The sequence below is a fragment of the Molothrus ater genome, chromosome 15, assembly GCF_012460135.2.
Source record: "Molothrus ater isolate BHLD 08-10-18 breed brown headed cowbird chromosome 15, BPBGC_Mater_1.1, whole genome shotgun sequence".
Classification (NCBI taxonomy): Eukaryota; Metazoa; Chordata; class Aves; order Passeriformes; family Icteridae; genus Molothrus; species Molothrus ater.
Genome location: NC_050492.2, coordinates 3,900,047 through 3,923,837, shown reverse-complemented (window position 1 = coordinate 3,923,837; position 23,791 = coordinate 3,900,047). Strand labels below are relative to the sequence as shown.

At 42.9% G+C, this 23,791-nt stretch overlaps 1 protein-coding gene across 1 annotated transcript in view; it reads right to left on the bottom strand.

Moving 5' to 3' along the window:
- Positions 1-1,648, bottom strand: part of SLIT3 (slit guidance ligand 3) — a 490,596-nt gene extending 488,948 nt beyond the window's left edge. The window contains exon 1 of the mRNA XM_036391775.2: positions 958-1,648. Coding sequence (XP_036247668.1) covers positions 958-1,142 — 185 coding nt within the window. The 5' untranslated portion in view covers positions 1,143-1,648. The remainder of the gene's footprint in view (positions 1-957) is intronic.
- Positions 1,649-23,791: the final 22,143 nt, after the last annotated feature.

The following is a 23,791-nucleotide window of genomic DNA, read 5'->3' as shown; positions in this document are numbered from 1 at the left end:
TCCCCCCCCAGGGACATGTCCCTCTAACATTTTCCCCCATGGCCGTGTCCCTCTAATACCCCTCCATGGCCGTGTCCCTCTAACATTCCCCCCCCATGGACATGTCCCTCTAACACCCCTCCATGGACACGTCCCTCTAACATTTTCCCCCCGGCCGTGTCCCTGTCTCGCACCGGGCACTCTCTGAGCTGTGCCATCTGCTATGCATTAAGGCACGTCAGAGACGCCGTCCCCTGCACCGAGCGAGTGCCAGAACTCTATCAGAGAACTCAACTTTGCTTTCAGCTTTCTCCCTAGGAACTCACTGAGCGAGTAAAAACAGTCAGCTAAAAAAACTCCCGAGAACTTTCAGTACGGGGGATTCGCTACGAACACATTCATTATTCTCCGTGCTCCCCACAGCGTTACGTTGCTATCATAAACCCTGAGGCAGATTAAAAATTGAATACCCCGCTTCCCCGCAGCAGCTTAAAACAGAAATTAGAGGCTGTTTAATGTGACTTCTCCGTTTGAATTAGTTTATGGAAGCAGCCGGTTTTCCATGGTGATGAAATCACCATGCTGAGAAAGTAAGGAGAAACTGCTACCAGCCGCCAGGTGAAAACATCCAGATTTCTAATTGCATATTAAATTGGTGTTTGCACTGACAGCGATTACAGCCGGGAGCACTCCAGGTACAGCTCCGAACTCCATTTCAAGCAAGTCACTGCAAAACCCGATCAGGCGGCAGCTGAAAGTTCCCGAGAAACTCTGAACCCGATCGTTTGTACAAAGGCACAGCGGCAGGAGCGCTGCAAGTCCCGAAAAGCTCCTCCCCTTCCCTCCTGAAAACATTAATCCGTGTTGGATTGCTGAAACTCCTGTTACCGAGTGCTCTGCACTGATAGGCAGGTGTTGGGAAACTCGTCCCAGGTGTTGCTACAAGTGCTCGAGAAGCCCTTAACGGTTTTTACTTACAGTCTCTCCGCATTCCTGGGAATATCCCTCGGCACAGTTTTGAGTCCCAGTCCATGACAATCCACGTTGGAAGCAATACACGTACACTTATGCGGGCATCCTCCAACAGGCATCCAACTCACGGAGCTCCAAAAGCTCAGGATCGTTCCAAGGCACAGAAACGCACTTCTCCCACCAGACAACATGGTTCTCGATGGCTTCAGTGGGTATAAAAGTGAGCGAGAGCAGCCGGCCCCTAAAGATGAAATGCCTCTAAGAAAAAAGGGAAAAGAAAACAAGAGGCTCTTAGTACAGCCCAAGGGAACCCACCACTGCCATCATCGCCGGAGCACCAGCAAAGCTTCAAAGGCGCCCGAGAAGGTCACGTTAGGTGGAAGAAGGTGGGGAATTGCCTTTCGGGCTCAGGTTTCTTTCTGTTATCTACGAACGGTACCAGAAGGCAGATAGTTTAACAGAGCTCGAGCCAGATGCGTCTTCAGATGAAAGAGAACCCGGGAGCAGAGGCAAACACACACAAAACATCCATCAGGAGCGGCGGCAACCTCCAAAACAGCCTCCTCCGCTCTGCACCGCCCCACCTGGGCCGGGCAGGTAACCCGCGGAGGGGACGGCCGGGGCTTCGCAGCGACCCCTCCGCCGCGGGCCCGCCCCCGCCGCGGGCTGTGTCGGGGCCGTGCGGGGCTGTGCTGAGCCGTGCGGGGCTGTGCTGAGCCGTGCCGGGCTGTGCTGTAGCTGTGCCGTGCCGAGCCGTGCCGGAGCAGCGCTGCCGCCGCTGCCGAGCGCGGAGCGGGGATGGAGCGGGGCGCGCCCCCCCCGCCGCGCCATTGGCCGCCGCGCCTGACGTCACCGCCCGCCCGGCCCGGGCCCGCCGGCCGCGAGTTCGGGACCCGCGGGGACCGGGACAGGGACCGGCAAAGGGGCCGGGACAGCGCGGAGCGGGGCCGGCCGGGCACAGCGCGGAGGGCACCCGGCGGCGCCTCGCAGCCCCTTCTCCCCTTCCCCGCCCGGCGCCGCGGCGGGGGGACGCGGCTCCCGGAGCGGGGACCAGCCCCCCCCGGCCCCTGGTTCGGGTTTCGGGAAGGAATGTGCGGGCAGGAGCACGGGAACGGGCGCGCAGCGGCTCCGCGCTGCCCCTGCGGCCGGGGAGGCTGCGCCGCCTTTTGTTGCCCGCGTTCGCTCTCGCCGAGTACCCCCTGGCGGCGGCTGCTCGGCCGGGGACACCGGGACTGCACTCCCCGCACGCTGCCGGGGACATGGGGACACCGGGAGACCCGGGCTGTGCTCCCCGCACACCGCTCCGGGGACACGGGGACAGCGGGGCGCTGCACGCCACACAGCGGTCCGGGACACCCGGGCTGTACTTCTCGTCACTGCGCCGGGGACACGGGGACACCCGGGCTCTGCTCCCCGCACACCGGCACCGTCCCTGTCCCACCCGGGCTGTGCTCCCCGCACACCGGCACCGTCCCTGTCCCACCCGGGCTGTGCTCCCCGCACACCGGCACCGTCCCCGTCCCACCCGGGCTGTGCTCCCCGCACACCGGCACCGTCCCCGTCCCACCCCGGGCTGTGCTCCCCGCACACCGGCACCGTCCCTGTCCCGCTCCGGGGACACGGGGACACCCGCGCTGTGCTCCCCGCACACCGGCACCGTCCCTGTCCCGCCCCAGCCCGAGCGCCTCCCGTCCCGCCGCTCCGCTGGGGTCACTGCTGGGCTTCGAGCACCGAAGTTCAGCACCAAAAGTCGAAACTTGGAAAAATTTGCTTCATAAGACAAAAGCAGGGTCATTCTGATTTGGTGTGGTTTAAGACTCAGATGTTTTACCTAAAGAGGGCCAAAAAAGACAGCACGCCCCCAAAGTCCTAGAGCACTGGGAAAATGGCAAGTCCTGCCACAAGGTATTTTTTTTTAAGGTAAGTTTTGGCCCCTCAGCAGGTAGGGTTGCCCTGTAGTACACCATACACACTGTGACCTACTGACCCAAAATAAAGCTGGTGGCTGCACATCATAAACGTCTGCCTGTTTCAATAAGCCTTCTTTCTTATTTCACAGACTTAAAAATAGTTCAAAAGACAGGTTTATGACTAACTTACTTGGGAACACAGATAATCTGTTCTTTATCTGCATCTTTATCCACAAACTTGTGGTGCATGTCTATGGAGTCTAGGCTCTGATCCTGTGGGTAAGGAAGTTCTCAACAAGGATCATGGCCAGCATTACCACAAAACCCTCACAACGCTCCAAAGATTTGACATTGCTAAGTTACATTAGGACTTGCATCTCAGGTTGTGCCCAAAACGTGCTCTCATCCTTTTTTCTACAAAAATTAAGTATTTTAAGTGAAGGGCTTGTAGGAAAACCACTGTAAGATGTTCACCACAAGTTATGGATATGGCCTTCCTGTTTGCAGTAGCACATCCTAAATAACCTGTTCATTTCCAGCAATGTTTTCTTCATGTTTCAATTATTGAAGTTTGGAATTACCTAAGGCATTCCTGCCCTCCTGGATAGCTATTTTTGCTCAAACCAGTGAATTGTTCCCCTTCACAGCCAGCAAAGCAGCTACTTGTCTACTGCCTTCTGTAACAAGCAAACATTTGACACTCAAGTGTTTCTTTGTGAAGGCAAATTTGTCAAAGAGCACAAGCAAGACCACAAGTTAACCTTCAACTCTCCTGGCCTTTGTCTGAAAAAACAAGGAAGTTGTTTTTCTCATATAAAAGTGAATTATTTGCATGTAAAACTGTATTTGTTTATAGAAACCACCTTAATCAAGCCTTGAGATTGAACCCCTTACATAAGAACCGAAAGCTCAGTGCAGTGGCCCTTATACAGCAATATCCAGTCTGTGAGCTCAGTGGCAAGTGACACAAGGTTGGAAAATGCCCAGAGGGACTCAGCTGTCACCCCTTGAGCTTTTTGCTGCTTCAGAAGATATTAGAAAACACTATCCCCACATCCATCCCAAATCCACAGAAACAAAAAGCTTGGGAAGGCGCGCATCACCCTGCCTGGATTCCCAAATTAACTTCTCCCTTCCCCGATCAAAAGGCAGAGGGCAATGACTCTGACCAGCAGTGTGAGCAGAAGAAAGGGGCAAAGCCCCAGAGCCCTGTCAAGCCTCACAGTGCCCAAAGCTGCAGAGATAACCAGGGGGGCCAGAGCCGTGTCCCTCTCCTTTTCCCTCTCCAGAGCCGAGGCACAGCCAGCTCCAGGCATGTCACCAACACTCAGCACTATCTATTCTGAGGCCAGCACCCTCTGTCAAGTGTGAGCCTACAAGAGATCAGCTCTTGAACAAGGAACAGCTGGTTCAGACCAGGCAAGACAGAAATTACACTGCTTAGGAAGACAAAGTGCTCGCAAAGCTCTGAAGTCTCCTGTGCACAGAATGACGGTGTACGCCCTTAGCTCATTCTGACAGTGAAAATACTTTTGTTGGAACCTGACTTCCCTTGGCAGCCAGGCCATCATTCCAAGGAAAGGCTCTTTTCCTGTTCTAGTTCACTAGCAATCATCTTCCCAGCCCTGAAGACAGCCCTAAGGAGAGACACACACCCCTCGCCTCAGGATGGGGGCACAGGAGCAGTTGGATGCTCAGTAAATAAGATTATAGGTAATGCAGATATCATAGCAAAAAACAATATCCCTAAAGCCTCTTCAACACTGTCATCCAAAGCAGCTGACATATTCCATGCTTCAGTGGTAATTCCTCACAATAAAATTTCCCTGAAAGACAAGTGAACCTGATTAAATGGCAGAAAAACAGATGAGCCAAAAGCCAAGCCTATCCTTGAAACATATTTAATTTTTATAAAAGCTGAGAGGCACATTCTCCTGCATGCCAGTTAAAACAGCTCTTAAAGGGAGATGGCCACATCATCTCAGGACACACCACAGTGGAGCAGGGTGTTAACTCTGTTGGTTTTCCTTCACACACATCCCATGGCTCCTGGCTCGCAGCAATTGCCACAGGCTGGCAAACAAGTCACTCTTCATTCTCTTTCTAGAGGTCAGCACAGCATGTGTAACACAAAACTGCACAAAGCTACAAAAGATTGGATAATTTGAATAAAGTGTTTCTTCCTAATATAAATACAAATTTAGGCAAGTTATTTTTAGGAGCCATCTAAAGCTGGACAGCTTTTATCTGTACTATTTCCTTGAGTATTAGACACTACCGACATTTCCATATATGTAAAACCCTTACAACAAACAAGATTACTATCAAAGGTGTGCTGTCTGCTCAGCAGGGATTTAAATCTTGCCTGCTGCTTCTGCAATAAGAAATATACTACAAAGAAATATAGTTTCTCTTAGTAAATTAGTAGTTCACTACTTAGAACATCTTTAAAAACTGACTAATACATAAGTGTTTGTTTTCAAGTAAGGAAAAAAAAATAGCTTTGTTTTTTTCCCCTTAGCATGGGATGACATTTACTAAGCAGATGTTCAGAGTATATCCATATTCAAGCAGTGCTGCCACCTAAGTTCTTCTGTAGCTGCCTTCTCTTGAGAACCCACCATCAACATTTCCTTGGAATAGCACCCTCCATACCAGCCTAGGAAAGCTGAGTTCTGGAGCAGGGTGGGCAGAACCAGACAGAACCATCACAGAGGGGAAAAAAAAAAAAAGAAAAACCAAAATAGAAATCTGGACAATTTCGAGCTTCCAACACATTCTTTGTGAAACATGCAAGCACAAGTGTTTACAGTTAATTTCAAGATAAATGACATGGTGTGTCATACATAACGTCACCCTGTCCCTTGTTGGGGACTTCCTGGGCAGTCGTGCACAGGCACACACTGTGCAGCAAGTGTGGCTTGTCTGAGAAGCTCAGGGCTCGCTGCACTGGTGCTGTGCATGTGGCCTGCACATGTGCAGGACAGCTGATGGCTCCCAAATGCTCATTTTTTAGCATGCACAATAGTCAGTTGTCTAGAGGCCTAATGGGAACTGGTCAGCTGGATGAAGTCCTGAAATCTCAAAGTTTCTGGGCAAGAAGAGGCATTAAAGAAATCCAAGCATGTGGCACTCTGGTTGAAGAGCAAAAGAGCATCAGTGCTGCAGAACTACCTGCACAGCAGAGCAACCAGGAGGGTGGAGAGGAAATGACTAATTTTGATCACTTCAAAGGAATCAAGCCTTGAATCTTAGCACAAGTCACAGGGCTCTCCAAACAGCTCAAAGAGGAGCTCTCAATCACATCAGACCCATCACTTGGTGCTTCCTCACATGACCAGCCTGATGCGTCCATCTCCCACCCCGCCTGATTTTAAATCCCCCGATGAAAGCGCCGCGGCAGCAGCGACAAACAGCGAGTTCAATAAAGTCTGCGGGCACATTGCCTAAAAAGGACACAAAGCAAAGCCTCGGGCACGCTGTCCAGGCCGAGGAAGTGGAGCTGGATTTCCCAGGAGCCGGGAGCGGGCTGGGCTCGGTGCGCGCTGTGCCCCGGCGCCGCCCGGGATGCGCCGCCGCCGCTGCCTCGGGGTCGCGGTGCCCTCTCGCGGCCGCAGCGCTGTCCCCGAGCCATCCTCGCTCTTGGGAGCCGAGAAAACAGCGACTCGTTCCCTTGGTTAAGGGTGGGTTAAGCCAAGCAAATAATGCTTGCACCCCTGCCTCCGTTTTTAAATATTGTGCCCATTGAAATAAGCATGTGCTGCTCTCAGAATACTGTAAAATGAAAGCAGTCATCGGATCCAAGACACTACTAAAGGTTACTGCTTCCTCGGAAATAGAGGAAATGTAATCTCTGAAATATATCTGAAATATATATTTAATATATATTATATTAAATACATTTAATATATAATGTGTAATATATTATGTATAATATACATAATATATATTACATATATATTACATATATATTACATATATATTACATATATATTACATATATTACATATATATTACATATATATTACATATTACATATATAATATATATTACATATATAATATATATAACATATATAATATATAAGATCTATATAATATTAAATATATTTAAACATATTGATTTAAATATATTTAATGTAATATATTATATTAAATATAATCGGGAATATATCAAATATAACCTCTGAAAGCGATTACAAAGTCCAGCCAAGGAAAGAAGCTTTATGGGCCCTTCAAACAGGTTCAAATATCAGCAACCTGTGCTAGGAAAGGTGAGTTCTTGGAGCAGGGTGGGCAGAACCAGACAGAACCATCACAGCAGCTGCTTGGGGAGAGGTAAGGGGGGAAAAAAAAAACCAAACACTGAAATAGAAATCTGGACAATTTTGAGCTCCAACACATTCTTCGTGAAACACGCAAGCACAAGTGTTTAATTCAAGTTAAATTTCAAGCTGAATTCAAGTTAATTTCAAGTTAAATTACATGGCGCACATGGATAAATTACATGAATGCATTCCCACTGGGAGACGTGGGAAGGGGGAAGATGACTCCATGGCAGAAGGGTTCTGCCTCTTTGTTCCCTGGCACACCTGGGATTCACCACGTAGGACACAAAAAGCATGGTAACTTTAGGCAACAAAGAATTTAAACGGGATTCCTTCCACTTAAAACAGAGCTCTCATGCACAGAAATTATGTAAGACATCATGAATGAAACTTAAGCCACCTATTTTCTCTCTTGCTTACATTCAGAGACTGAATTGCAATTGTCCTTGAAATTTGGAATTAGTTTATTCTGTCAGTTTAATTCTCATAATGGATGGTATTGAATTCACTTGCTCCTTAATATAGTTTCTAATCTGCTATTGCTTCAGTAGTCAGTAGGAAGTACCAGAAAGCCAACACTGAGATGGGATCATGCACTTTCACAGCTGCTGAAAATGTTTTAAATGTGTTAAAGAATTTTAAATTACAGCTTATGAAGTAAACAAAAAGTAGTTCCACTAAAAGCTCAGTAAATTGAATTAGGTTTTTCTGTATTAGATTTGTATCCTATATCAGAAACAAGCCTTCCACATTATATCCCCTCTGCTGCTCACCCTGCCATATATTCCATCAGCTCTAGAGCATTAACTATTGAGTTACCTGTCTTATGCACACACAACCTGCTACAGCTTTTCTTGCTTCATGCTCAGCATTTGAGTAAATAAATTACAAAAAGGATGAAAGGACAGGAAGCAAAAGCCTATTATTATTTGCTTTTACCACAGAAAAGCCTCCTAATAAATGAGCATTTTCTTCTTAAACCTGCAATCCATAAGAGCATAGCTTGCATGAGCAGGCAATACTCGAGACATTTTGTTCTGTTTACAGGGAGTATAATAATCCTGCAAGGAAGTACTAAATTAGTTGGGAACTCTAAATAATTTCAATACTTATGAAACATATAAAAGGGCAAGGAGGTCACAGCATGGCATCCTTTCAGGCTTGAGGGTGTTACTTTGGATACAGAACATTGCAGGCTTGGCAATGCTTACAGGAGAGAGTGGAGAGTCAAAGTGTAGAACCCATGACCTTCACTACCACATCAAGGAGTGTTTCCTTGGCTTCAGCTTCTTCTGTCTCAGCTAAAAATTATCACTAAGCAATTTTGAGAGATTCTGCACCAGAGGACATTTAGAGTTTGTTTTGTTTTTCTAATTCAAGGCATAGTTCATTATTCAAGGCAATAATTCATTATTCATGGCTGTCTACACCAGCAGTTGTTAAAACTCCTAAACAGTTAGAGAGGCACAAATCATGGCTAGAAATTTAAATGCAGGCTGCTTGCTCCACCACTGAAGTGTGTTAAATGCAGAAGTTTTCAAAGCTGCAGGCCCAGAAGCGAACAAGAGCTAACAACTCCAAGCTTTGAATAAAGACTATCAGCTTTATAACCTAAACACTTAAAGTTTTAAATATTTGACTTCTTCCTCTGTTTGGAACCCAAATCAAAAAGATGGGGCAGGATTTACCCTAAATAAGGCCTTTTCACATGGAAAAAGTGTTTATTACCTTGCATTGTCTTAGAGGACAAAACTAAGCTGCAAAATTTGGCATCTTTGGAGAACACAAAGCACTCAAAACTGTTATAAATCACATGTGTATTGTGATTGAATGTTATTAGCACTTGCACTTAGAGCAGTGCCACTGCCACGGGTGTGAAATGTTCCATTACCTCACCCTGGATGCTTCACATGACCAGTGTGTCAAGCAGAACTGTCTGCTTTTGAAGCATAAGTGCCTTCCTAGAATGTTTGCTTCAAAAGGTGCAGCAAGAGAAGTTAAAATGTCATTTAGCCTGTGCTGGCATCTGGGGTGTGGGTCTTCACCTACTCACAACAGAGTGGTTTCCTACCATTGACTCGAAAAGTTCAATAACGTCAGAAGTTAAAAAATATCTTCAGTGCAAAGCTAAGGCAGCTAAATCCCCATTTTGCCAACACACTCACATTAAAAATTCTTCTGAGCACAGAGAGGAAATATCTAGTGCTTAGAGCAGGAACCAGAAAACCTGGATTTTGTTTTTGTGTTACTTAGGGGCTATGACCTTGGCAAGTCAGCCTTCTGGCCCCCATTTAGTAGTTTGTAAAGATTTATAATACACACCAGGTTATAGAGCAGGCTGAGCTTTTCAAAGCATGTTTCAAGAATTATTTTTTCTGTCTAAGTTAAAATCTACATTAAATATAAAGAACTAAAAGTATTTTGTAAATATGCAATGTTTTATTAATGTGAACATTTTGTGGTCTTTGACAGTAGAAATTTTTTTTTCCCTTATGGATGTCTTTAATGGATATGGTAATTGAAAGCAAAGTACTGTAAAAAATTCCAACTTTTGCCTGTAAGTGCTTACATATGTATGTACATTGATGTGGAAGGCTGTAGAACAGTATTTTTAACAGTGCTCTTCAATATCTGCTCTGCCTGCTGTATGCAAGGCATGGAACACCACAGAACGAAGGATCCGAGAGCATTTTATGGAATTTTCCACTTCAAAAGATTTGCATATCTAGTTAATTCATTTTGTAGATTTCTGCATGTTTGGGCTTTCTAATTTCACATCCCCAACCCCCAAGGGGAAAAAAAGGACAAGAAATTTCCCAATGAAACCAAAACCATCAGGGCAATACTGTGACCAGCCACAGAGCAGAAAGGATTTGGCTGGTCTCTGGGCTGCACAGCCTTCCTCACATCATTAATTCCAAGGCAATGCTTGGAAATAAACTCCATAATGGTTATTCTAAGGCACTGGAATTGAAGAGTTCAAGCTCAATCTTGCACTTGCTATAGAAAATTCGTAAAACCCATTGGAATGAGAGCAGTCTGTATTCAATGTGGTTCCTAATTGGAAACCAGATACTGTTGGTTTAATGAGGTTGATGGGCACAAAAGATTCCAAAGTGCTACTTCCAATCTTGTTTCTACTCTCAGGCACAAAAACACTGATCTGCTGAGTCTTTTGAAGTATTAAGAGAGTTTAAACATGTTTAAAGTACAAATGAAAGCCTTAAATGCTAACATTCCTTGTTAAAAAGATCAGCAAATAATGTGCTGGGCCTTGAAATAAAACTTCCTTGTGATCATTGTTGTCTTGTTTTCAAGAGAAATTGTTTAGAAACGTTGGGATTAAAAGGGCAACTATGTTTCCTTTAATGAACATACAAAATACAGAAGCAAAAGAACAGAATTAGAAAATAAAGCTTCTCTTGCTGGTGGCAAGCAGTAGGCCTGATTTCAAACACAGTTTAATTTTATGACACCATTCACTGTCACTGTGGAAGAAATAGGAGAAAAATCCTGAAATTATGTAACTTGATATGTGAACTCTCAGGATTCCATAACCTAATTGCTTTTCTATCATTTTCTCTTCAAGAAGTACTGAAGCATTTTATGATTCACCCTCAGCACCCCTCTTCACAGAGAATACAATTTACAAAAGAAAAGGCCTTATGCTATTAACCTTTTACTTCTTGAAAAAGGTCTCTGAATGTCAAAGTGCCAATTTACCCTATAGTGACTCTAAAACCTGGCTTCATAACCACAATGATTTCTAAGCTTGAGGTTTTATGCCTTAGAAACACTCTATACCACTAAAATTATTCTAATGCTGTTGTAGATTACTATCTCATCATGAATAGTCTAAAAAATTTAACTTTATTATTCCCTTTCTTTAAAATGTCTTTTACTAGAACTTGTACCTTCTTTACTGTCTGTCAAATACAATCATTTACCCTTAAGCATGGAGAAAATCAAAATTCACATCACAGATGGAATTCTTTTCCAAGATGCTGCGCAGAAAACATATTTCAGGTTTCAATACAACAGCTAAATACCTGGCAGCAGCCTTTTTCCTCCATAACTACTGTCAAACAATTATTTAGACCTTCCAATAATTTTTTTCACTTGCATCATTAATCTGATCTTTTAATGTCTCCTCTTTCTCATTTTAGCTTGGCCAGTGGAATTGTGGTGCCACCCTGCAGGATGCTCTGCCCTTGCCTCCCACGCCACCCCCAACAGTTCTGTGTTTCAGGGAGCACAGCTCAGCACTGAGCCTTTTGCCTTTTTCCTAATCTAGACATGAAACTTGAGATAATTTTAGCAAGGAGGGAATAGAAAAGTGGATCTTGATTTGAAGGCTTTTGTGGACAACTTCCCATAACTGCCCCTGAAGTCCTTCAAATCAAGATCCAATTTTATATTACCCTCCTTACTCCAATTCTCTGGAGTTTCAAGGCAGGCTGGGATGGGACACAGCTCCCAGGTCGGGGCTGTTTGTGCTGTGACAGCTTTGCCTTCATTCTGCACCAGCTGGTGAACACAAAATACCAGCTGGGCCACTTGGGATTAGTATTTAACCCTCTTGAAATACATGGAACAGGAGACAGTAACCAAGAGAGTGACTAAACAAGCATTAAGCAGTTGAAGATTTGAAGGAACAAAATCCAAAATGTATGACCACAAAAAGGAAGCAATAGAGTTATTCTGTCACTGGACATTACAATAAACTAAGAAAGTGGAAAGTAATTGCTGTAGGAAGCCTGGATTCCTGGTCACTCTTGATCAGTTTGAATTTAGAATGAATATTTCTCCACCATTTTATTGTCATACAACAGCTCCCTTGTGCCAAAATGTAAGCAGTAATTCCAGAAATAGGACAGAATTTGTCTTTCGTAAACAGGCAACCTGGAACAGGTTCAAGTGCATCAAGTGCAAATTTATGTGGTTAGTGGGAAATTTTCTGGCAATCTAATTATTGAGGTAGCATTTTTAGAGCCTAAAACAGCCAGGAGACAGATTTAGAAAATGTCAGACAAAGGCTTTGAAGTTTCAATTGTAAGTCTAAACTGTTCACTTCTCCATTTCACACAAACAAGATTTTTTTTTTTTTGACCCAGGATTTTGAATTGGAAATCTTTCCAGTGTAATTAGGCAGAATAAATATGCAGGGCAAGGCAAAGGGCAGCTCCTAGAACAGAAAAGGCTGTTGGGTTTGATTTGAGATTTTTTTTTTAAAATAAGAACATATCCAGTGGGAATATAGTCAAATATTTTGACTACAGTTAACAACATCACTGCTTACTGACACCTTCAGTCCCTTCCTCAGGACATAAATTACTGCCCAAGTGTAAAAGGCCAACAACTCTGGCTGGTTCCATGTTATGGCATAAACTTCCATTATTCAAACTCAACACTAGCTTCACTTCTCTCTCACATGTAATTTTCCAGTGTTCAGCTATCAGCTCCTGAAGTTTACAAAATACATCCTGAATTCAGAATTACACTTGAGGCTAGACACATTCCAGTCTGGTGGGTATTGTGGCAGTAGCTCTGTCTCAATGCAGCTTTTAGGCCAGCCAGCTTGAGCCATTGCTATCACAAACCTTTCTGCAGAGCCTGGCATCAGGAATTAATACCATCACCTTTTAGAGATGTCAAATTTACCATGTCCACATAAAGACAACAGGAAGTGTGCCTTTGTACTTGGTGTGTTTTGAGACAGCACTCAGCCAAATTAGACTGCAAGGTTTCCTTCCAGGTGCTCACCTTGATCCTCTCTGCTATTCCTTATTTTGCTGACGTTTCACAAAGACATTCCCAGCAATGCCAGAGCATCTCTGTGCCCTCACTGACCAAATTCTTGGTCAATCTGCTCCTGCAGCTGGGTCACCCCTGCTGTCACTGCCACCCTTTTGGAATTTCAAGCCCTTTCTTGCTCCAAGGTCAGGGTGAATAAAACTCAGGAGATGTTGTTTTTAAAGTCTCACTCTGAAGTTTATTATCCATATCTATTACAAACCCATGAGATGTGAGCTCTCTCTAACAAGTCAGGAAAGTGAGCTACAATGGTGTCTGTTCAAGGCTATCTAAGTCCCAATTACCCAATAAACAGTTCACATCTGTATTATTTATGCTTTTAACCCAATTATGATCACCCAAAACACACAACACAGACATCCTTCATCCTAGTTAGAGAAAACCACCCAGATTCATGAAGAAGAAGGTAGAAGGTGCAAAAACCAACTAACCCACACCTAAAATTCTCCATCTTGGCTCTCATACATCACCATATACTAAAACCCCAAATCTAAGTGTTTTCACCCTGTAAGATCACACTTCTGACCAACTCCACACCCATAATCCCAGTGCATTAATCAATTCTGCAAGTCTTCTCCACAGCCCCAGGTCAAATGCAGAGTTCTCTTATGGGTCTGTGCCTTTCAGCACAGAAAGTTTAAAATCCTCAGCACCCAGGGTTCCAACACCACCCCTGCTCCCCAGGCTGGGTATTCAAAGCAGGAGATGCAGCCCAGGGAGGCAGGGGCTCAGTTCTCCCTGCTGACCTTGGTTAGTGCCTGACCAGAACCAGCTGCCCCTGAATTCTGGTGCCAATGCCTTGTTCCAGCCCCTGTTCCTGTGATTTGATTGATGTTATGAAAAAAGCATTGCTGGAGACTGGACTGAGGAGGGAAAAAGGTTTCTGAAAACTCAAATGAAAGGCATATTTAGTAACATTTTAGGGAGATGTATGCTGATTGTAATGCCCTGCTCTACTTCTTTTTTTTTTTTTTTGCTTAGACAATATTAAATCTCTCAAAAAAAAGCAAAGTATTTCTGTACCAAAGTCACACAGGGAAGAAGAGGTAATTTGAATACCCAGAGCAAGGGGCTTTCTGTGTACATTCAACCCTCCAAACATGAACTAAAACCACAGTATTTGAAATCAAGTTTCATGAAGCTACCCATGCTGACACCACACACTGCTGCCCAAAGTCATCCTTTCACACCTGACCATCAGTTTCCCTCAGCTTTCCATCATGGTGCTCTTGGGAGTTCTTGTTATCTGACCTCCAGCCCAGGCTTTAGGTGCTGTAACATCTGGAATTTTCACACTCACTGCAACACACTCAGAGAAGTTACTGGGAGTGATGACCCACAACGTAACAGGGAGCCACAGGGAATTTCCAGCATCAGTAAGGGCTGGAGCTCTGGACCAACCTGGAATTCCTTCAGTAGGCTCAGGACAGCCATCTGGAGCTGCTGCTGAGCTCCAAGACATGAGCAAGGCTGAATTCAATGCAATTAGAGCTGAAATTTTCACCTCTGAAAGAAACTTCTCTGCCTTCTATGCTGCTGCAGAACTAAATACCAGGTAGTTCATTATGCTCCAACTGCACAGAACGTTCTGTCAAGATAAAAGATGGAAAACTCAGAAACGAAAACTCAGCTTTATGTATCATCTTTATGTACAAATACTAAAGAGGAATCATCTAAACAGCAAGTGCAAGAGAGATCATGGCTAAGCTCAGGAGGTACCACAGACTCAGTTTTCTTTTTACCATCCTGATCATCATCTCCCAAAGAAAGAAGGAACTGGAAGAATCCTCCCCTTAAGCCTGGGCAACACTACCAAGACTAAATTCAATGTTTGAAAGCACTATTCAACCATCTTATTGCTGCCTCAAAAAGCTTTGTGGAAAGAGATCTTTAACTGTGCAAAATAAACTCTGAAATCACTCATCTAAATATGTACATATTAGAATTATAGGGATTTTTCTTCCTCAATCCTTCAGTTCTGTGATTAAACACCAGGAGAAGATTTGTTCTTCCTGCTGAAGTTTATTACACATAAAGCCTCATTTAAAATCCTTAAGTACCCTGGCAATAACAGAGCTATTCCAAGAAATGACAGGGAATGGTTTTAGAGAGCAGCAGAGTTACAAAATGCAGACTGAGAAGAAATGCAACCACGATGAAATATGTTAAGCTGTATACTTTGGGCATTACTTGTGTATACAGACACAGAAATACCCAGATTTTCTAGTAGGCCTCTTGACCCATTCCATAGAATTATTGCCAAAATCTTTAAGTGTTCTGGATCTGCTTAATGCAAATATTTTGGTTGTAATTATTGATTACTTCACTCTTTCTTCAGATCTTGGAGACATATTTTGCTTTAAATTCTTTAAAATTAAGAACTATAACATCTGTAAGACTACCTTTATTCAGACTGCAAATACTTTCAGGAACAAAAAAATAGTTCATAAAAATCACAAGAAAGTTTGTGGCTTTCTGGGGATCTTTCTTTTTAGTGGCAATATTTTGTTTTATTTTTTAACTATTAAAGCTGTATTTTACTTTGTTAAAGTTCCATTATCATAATTTTACTACCAGTTCAACATTCATCTGTCAAATTGAATGCATTGCTACAAATTGCTTTTCAGATAATGGATACCTAAAGCTTTCCTTGAACAAGATATTCAAAGTGCATTGCATCCAAATTACCTGCTTTGTAACTGTGTCAGCTTGGAAAATTTTAGGATCAAACTAATAAGTACCTGTATGGGCACATTATTTATCTTTACACACAAAAAGAATAAATCTTGAACCATTACTCATCTGAAAGTGGTTTCCAAGATTGCAGCACAATCACTTCAGGGTGCTCCTGAACTGCAGAGGAAGCTCAGCCCACTTAAAGCACTAAGCAATAAATTCTGCAGAGTTATTTCAGCACCCATCTGGATTGGCTTTTGATGCCTTCCTGGGTGAAAAATGTCATTTTCACTGCCTATTGTTTAACTACGTCTTAGAAATATTATTTCTTTTATATATTCCCTGTAAAAGCAAAGCCTTCAGACACAAAGTAAAAATAAAAACAATGCATCACTTATGAGAATAAAAATCAATACCTTAAATAGATCTTTGCACACTTTCCACCAAGTTATTTTCATCCAATATGGAGGGGAAAAATGCAGAAATTGCAACTTGTTCCTGAATTTATGCACTCACTGCCCTGACAATGATCATTTTCACCTACTTTATTGTGTTCAGTACAGCATGTCTGTGATCAGTGCTCCTCACATTAATACAAAAGAAATTTAAGATTATTTTTCTTGACCAAAATATTCAGGAAACTATATAGAGTAAATGGAAACATGCAATTTAGCCTTTAAAGGTTTATGGAAGGAATGACAAAGGTCACTAGTAGTGAACAACCATCCCTTTTCACAGATCTTTACTAATCGATCACAGGTTGTCAACAAGACTCACTGAACTTCGAAAAAGATAGGAATTGAAAGAGATTTTGAAAAATTTTCTCCAATAGCTACTCTCACCACCACAGAGGGCCCTCCCAGCTCAGGGTTGTTCTTCCCTTTGGAGCATTTTGATGAGCACAAAGTCCAGGAATGAACTCAGCATTTGATATGCTGCCAACAGCAGTTCTCTGCCTACATTTGCTATTTTTTTAGTCTCATGCCACAAACCTCCTTAAGACTCAGTTCCCTGTAGCTGACTCTCCATTCTGAATTTAGAAATTCCAAGGTTAGGCAGAGCTGGGAGCTTTCAGTCCTTGTGCCCCATTCTCAGTGTGAGCACACACCCAAATCCCACCTGCCTGAACGTGGAGCCCCTGAGCCCCTGCACAAACAGCAGCACAAACTCCTCAGCTGCATGTCAGGAATTCAGATTTTACAGATGCACTCTGCACCAGGATAGTTCCAGGAATTAGCTGTAGCTGCTCAGTGTGCTGCAAGAGAGGTGAACTCCTTTCCACATGTGACTGAGGATTCCCTGCCTCAATGCAGGGTAGGATTGGTGCTGCTGTGTGCATCCTTGTCACAGACATCTTTTATGAGAAATCCTTTCCTTAGGATTTTTCTCCTGAGAAGCTGAGAGGCCTCAGGTACAAAATGTAACCAATGGTTATCTGCTGCTGTGGAATGCAACAGGTGCATCTGGGATTGGGCTCATGCTGGTTGTTTCTCATTAATGGCCAATCACAGCCAGCTGGCTCAGACTCTCTATCCAAGACACAAGCTTTGTTATCATTCCTTTTTCTATTCTTAGCCAGCCTTCTGATGAAATCCTTTCTTCTATTCTTTTAGTATAGTTTTAATACAATACATATCATAAAATAATAAATCAGCCTTCTGAAACATGGAGTCAGATCCTCATCTCCTCCCTCATCCTCAGACCCCTGTGAACACGGTCACAGCCTCTTCAGGCTGCTCCCAGGACAATGTCACAGCTCCAGGTGAAATGCAGGATTGGTGCTGCTGTGTGGAGCCTCTCTGGAGCTTCAGCTGCTCCCAGGACAATGTCACAGCTCCAGCAGCCCCAGCTGTGGGACTGATGTCTCCTCACCTCCCTCCAGCCTCTCCTTGAGGCGCTGCACGTGGTACAACAGCACAGAGCTCTTCCACAGCCCCACAGGAGCTCATGTTCAGGGGACAGCTGCTACAGAAAGATCCTAATTCCTTGTATATAAACACTGCTTAAGCTAAAATAACCTATCCTGATCACAGCTGCACAACAGCCAGAAGAGAAGCCTTTCACTTCTCACCTGAGCAGCACTGCAGTAAGATGAGACCCAAGAAACAGAGGGCAAGCAAATTTCTGTATTTTTTCCCTCCTCATACTGGATGGAAATAACTTGGTGGAAAGTGTGAAAAGATCTAGTTAAGATATTGATTTTTATTCTCATAGGTGATGCATTGTTTTTATTTTTACATTGTGTCTGAGGGCTTTCCTTTTACAGGGAATATGTGCCTCAAGGTGACTGAGCAGAAGAGCAAAATGCAGGATGACAAATCCTTTAACAGTGATGCAGAAGGACAAATTCAAGGAACACACAGCAGTTCTCTGGTCCAACACCCATGGAAAGAAAATCTATTTGACAAGGAAAGACCCTCAGAACAGCACAGTTCTCACAGTACAAGAACAAAACAGCCACTGAAAGGCTCAGCTTCAGCAGCTAAATCCTGCCCCAGGTAAAATTAATTGATTATATTACAAGAAACCACATCTTCTGTAATAGCAACCCCACCAAAACCAAATAATGACAATGACATTCTGAGTGAGAACATTTGTATGGTTCAATATTGCCATGAGGTAACTGCTTTTGGCAGAAAAAAACCCCAACCTGTTATGGAAAGGTGATTTCTTTCAAAATACTCAATTCAAACTAGACCAGATGCATGCTTTGCTTTCATTATTCACACACATCTTTCAGCTGAGGGTCTGGTGTCTTCAGATGTATTGACCCACCCCATAGGAAAAACTTGTCTGGAGAAGGGGCCAGGTGTTAGTAGACTTTCATTGAATGGCACTGAATTTGCAGAATAGGTGTTGGAAATTTCAAACTAAAACCAGAACTCTCTTGTGATTACTTTAGTCCACTTTTTCTCCTTTCTTCATATAGAAATTAAGACATTTCTATATGAATCTTAAACTGAACCAAGTAATGAGAGGCGAGTCCTGCTTCTCTGCTCTCCTGGTGTACAAGGCTGCCCATACTGATTCTGGCCACCAGCAATTGGATCTGTTCATTATCTGTTAATAAACCCTGTTACATGCAGGGCGTGGCCAGGGCCTGTCAGCCTATCTTCATGGACTTCCTGACTTGACAATTTTTACCTCCAATATCAAATTGGAATTTTTTGTAGTCACAAGCAAGTATTTGTCATAATAAAAGCACAATTTCTGATAAGAGTTAAATACCTATATGAAATCTCAAATAATTGTTATTAACAATGCCACAAACACAGCAGAAAGACTGGGAAATATTCCAGCAACACCTTCACTGGACCAGACAGGAAACACTCACCAGCAGGATGAACGAGGTCCACACACTGACTGTGGAGAGGACAGACCTGTTAGAATATTTTGAGTTTCCTTTTGAAGCCAGTTGTTAAGTCACTAAGGTATCCAGCCTCACCCCCTAAACCAGCCACTTCCAAAGCAGTCAGCAAAAGTAATCTCTAAATAGGAACTATGTTTGTGTGGTCTTGGGGTTTGTTATTAAACAGAAATAAGGAAGGAAAAATGGACTTATCTTTCACATGTCTTAGCCTTAAACTACTTCCAAAGTCAAAGATAACTAAGTGAAATTGTAAACATGATACACTTAGGAGATAATGCAGAATTCTTATTTTGGGAAAAAACCCCAACAATAAAACCTCCTACAACAATGCTCATTCTATTCTCATTTTTTCTTGTTAACAAATAATAACCCTTGTGTTACTGAAAAAAAATTATTCATTAATGATGCTTTTGAAAAAAGCACAAGGTAAAACTGTGCTAAGTGTTCCTTAAAAATATCTGTCTTCCTTCCTTCCTGCACTGCAAAACTCTCAGTGTGCTTATCAAATTTCAGGATGAATGATAACACTCTATGCAATCTAAAGATTTAATAGAATCACTGCTGGTTTTTATGGAGACACACTGCATGTGGAATTACTTGTTACATGAACTCTTAAAATGACTCCTAAAGCTACACTTCAAAGTTGAAATAGAGTGAAATTTCAACTTCACATTAAAACCAGTAGGATTACCATAGACTGAAAAATGCTGGTAAAATCCATACTACCACATCCCCTTGCAGGATATGCACCAACTTCAATAAAGTTACAATGGTTTAAGATTTAAGGAGATTCTAATTAATGACTAGAATAAATAGCTTGTTGGCTTTGGTTTTTTTTAGTGTCTAGTAACACCTAAACAAGCAATGAGTGATGGATGCTCCCATCAGAAATGTTTATACAGTAGTCTGGGCATGAGAAATTATCCCAGCAGATTGCAGAGGGAAGTGACAGCAAGAGCTATTGCCTCAAGTGTCATTCAGCTCCTGCAGGTGACATTGTAAATCAGTGTCTCCAAGTGTTCCATCCAAGCAAGGCTGCTCCAGCCATGAAAGCAGCTGCAGAAATAAATGCCAGAGGTGGTGGAACAGTGGGGACTGCAGGTGGTGACAGTGTCCCAAATGTGATCGTGGAAGGGACACTGAAAACTTCAGTTCCATTTGTTGATCGTAGGTGTTGTAGTCAAGTAGAAAAACTGTAAAGAAAGGAAAGAAAGGCTTCATAAAATCAAGGCTGCTCTGTTAAAATCAGCTGCTGGCCTTGTCAGGCTGGCCCTTTGCAAGGTCTCATGTGAAAGCAATCCTGGTGTGAGCACTTCATTAGCATAACAATCTATTCCTGGGTGAAAAACAACCAGCACCTACATAAAATGTTTTTACACCGTTAGAAAAATGAAAACTATCTCTCACAAGCAACTTTTCCTGCAGGTACACACCAGGGGTTTGAGTGACCAATGAACACAGAATAACAAATTGTTAATAAGCAATAAGGAATTGACAAGAAAGCTATTAACCAACTGCACTCACACACAAAGTCTGTAAAACTGCATAAGAAAGGAGTTATGTGAATAAAGAAGGGCTTTTTTTCCACCATGAAAAAATAGAGTCCCGTGTGATTTATTCCTATAATAGGCCTTTTTAAAGGTGTGATGGAGGCAAGACTACTCTTTTCTGAAAACTTGTTTGTAGCTACATATTATATAGCTAATATGTAGCTACATATCTTTTGAGGAAAAATAATTACACAGTTTACCCACCTGCCATAAGCAGGGAACCCAGCACTGCTGATTTCAGACCCCTGATCCCAACACCACCCCATTGTTGCTGGTTTGGCACTGCTGGCTTTGTTCTGCACAGGTGAACATTGGTTTGTGCCTGCGCCTCACTCAGGGCTGGCACTGCCCCACCAGAGCACCCACTCTGTGCCTGCTTGGAAGGAAGGGGTGAAATTCATCTCTTACCCAGCAAATGTGAATTTGCTGCTATGCAAGCACATCCCTACACCCACTGCACACAGAGCTGGTGCTGGTGCCACAGGCAGGTGAGGGGCACACACAGGTGAGGTCACCTGGGAGGGTCCCCAGGACAAGGTGAGAGATGAGAATTGACTCCAAGCTCTCAGAAGGCTGATATTTTATATATTATATTAATTCTATTATATCATATCCATCCTATCCGTCCCATCTATCATATCATATTATATTAAAAGAAAATTATATACTGAAACTATACTAAAGAAAGAGAAAGGAGACATCAGAAGGAGACAAGAATGATAATAAAAACCCATGACTGACCAGAGAGCCCAACACAGCTGGACCATGACTGGTCATTAAGTAAAAACAATTTACATGGAACTAATCAAAGATGCACCCATTGGTAAAGCAACCTCCAAACCACATTCCAAGCAATCAGATAATCATTGCTTACATTTCTTTTCTGAGGCTTCTCAGGAGAAAAATCCTGGCAAAGGGATTTTTCAGAAAGCATCATGGTGACACACAGGTGAGGCTGCCCTTGTCACTTGGCTCAAACCATTCTGTTCCCATTCCCAGCTGCTGCAGCTGCCCGGGTCAGGCTGCCCTCACTCCTCATCCCTCTGACAGATCTGCAGGAGTTCCCAGCTGAGGAACTTCCCAGAGCAGATGAGCAGCCTGGCAGGATGGCTCCTGCTCACTGGGGAGCACGAGTTCCCTCATTTTTCATGTGGAATGAAACCACACACAGGCAGTGGGGAAATGTGAATTGGTAACAGACAGTCACTAATTCAGACACTGTAGGTAGCATGAGGGATCTGTAGCTCCTCCAAGCACCTCTACTCTCCTTTCTCCACATATTTTGGTCAATGACCCAAAATAATCCAACACAGACAGCTGAGCATCTCCTGCACCAAATGTTTACAGTGCATGCAATTGATAAGTTTTCTTTTTAACTCTTTCAGCATTTACATTCCAATATAACTGGCCAATCTACTCCTGCCTCCACAACCAGGGGATAAATCTAAGATACCTCACATTCTTGTCAGCTTCAGCACTCAGGGAAAGCAGCAAAGTTCTCAGATCATTACATTCCTCTAATTACTGATGGATGTGTTACTGGTACATCTTAGGTAAAGAAAAAAAAAAAAAGTCATTTGTTTCTTTCAAGCTCCCTTTTCTTTCTGAGGAATGCCCAGAAGAGCCAGCTGGCACTCACAAACTCTCACTGCTTATTGCAAGACAAATGTTTACTTCCTTTATGAAGTGCTAAAGTAGCACATCACTGACAGTTTAATACCAGGACCAAAGGCAATTTCCTGCAGAAATCAAAAAAGTAACCTTGATTAAAACAATCAAGAACCAATTTTGAGACACTGAGTTATCAGCTGAAACAAGAAAGACTAAAACTGAGCTCAAATTTACTCTCTTCTATGGTAGCATCCTAGATTTCACTGAACAGGAAAATAAAGTTTGTTCACTAATTGTTTGTGAGTTTAGTGCATTGCTGCTAAATAACACTCAGTGCTGATTCAGAGGTTGGGGTGGTGGGGCTTTTCTAACACCATGTTGTGAAAAATCAATCAATCCATTTCACATCCTGATAGATGTAGGACTTCCTTGTGTTTCTTAAGTCATGAATACTCATCACCTAGTGCTGCAAATCTTCCTATTGCCCTATTGCTTACTGTCATTGTCAGCCTCATTTTGAGAGCACTTTTATCCAGTTTTGAGCTCATCAACTGCTACACTAAACCTGATATAGGAAATTTGTGTTCCATGGGGATGGGGAAAAAAAAAACCTACAGAAACAAATCCTAACAAAATCCATCCAACCAAAAAGGGACAATTTTGGTAAGACATGAACAAGAACAGGGTTCTAGCAAGGCACACCCAGCTTATCTATGGTCTCTCAGAACTGATGCACACACACTGCAGCCCATTTTCCCCAACTCTGTACCAGAACTAGAAGAAGCTTAGATCCAAAGGTAGCTGTAAAACAGCCCAGTTTGAAAATTTATTATCTTGGAAAACGCATAAAATCAAAGACAGCAAAGAAGAAAGCACCCCAAAATATTAAACCCTGAAAGTATTCACACTCACTATTTCTTCTGTGGTTTTTTGACAGTTTAACAGTTTCTGAGAAACTTTGATCCCTTGCCAATTGCTTCCTTTTCCCTGGATCCAGGGCAGCTTGTGCAACCATTTCCTTGGTCTTCCAACACCTCCCTTTTCCTAACTTCCTTTACCTTTTTACTTTGAGGCTCACTTTGGGATATGGAAACCCTGTAAATCCATATTTATGCTTCTGCTCTTGCTCTGTAGCAGTATTTAGCCATCTTTTCAAGATTAAGTCCATTCTTTGCTACATTTCACATTTTGAAATGTGCTAATAAATGAAACAAAGGCAACTGAAAATATTATTCCTTGCACTTGTTATTCCAAGTTGCCATTGTAACTAAAACTAAAATTCTTCTTGAGTTTCTATAAACTGATAGAAGCAAAACAAAGTAACAGATTCAGGGTGCTTGGTTGTTCAGGTTTCATAAATAAAAAACTGAAAGGATGCCCAGGGAGCTCAAGACAGTAAGGGCTGCATTAAACTTTTTTCTCAGGTGATCTTAAACCAGAAATAATTTTGTTCTACTCAATAGAGACGCTGAGAGTCAGGAATTCAGAGCTGACAGGATTATTTTTATGTTTACACTTCTAGTCTATCTCAGATAATTACAACATCAGAGGAAAAATCCACCAGGGAGAGTTGAAAGCTTCA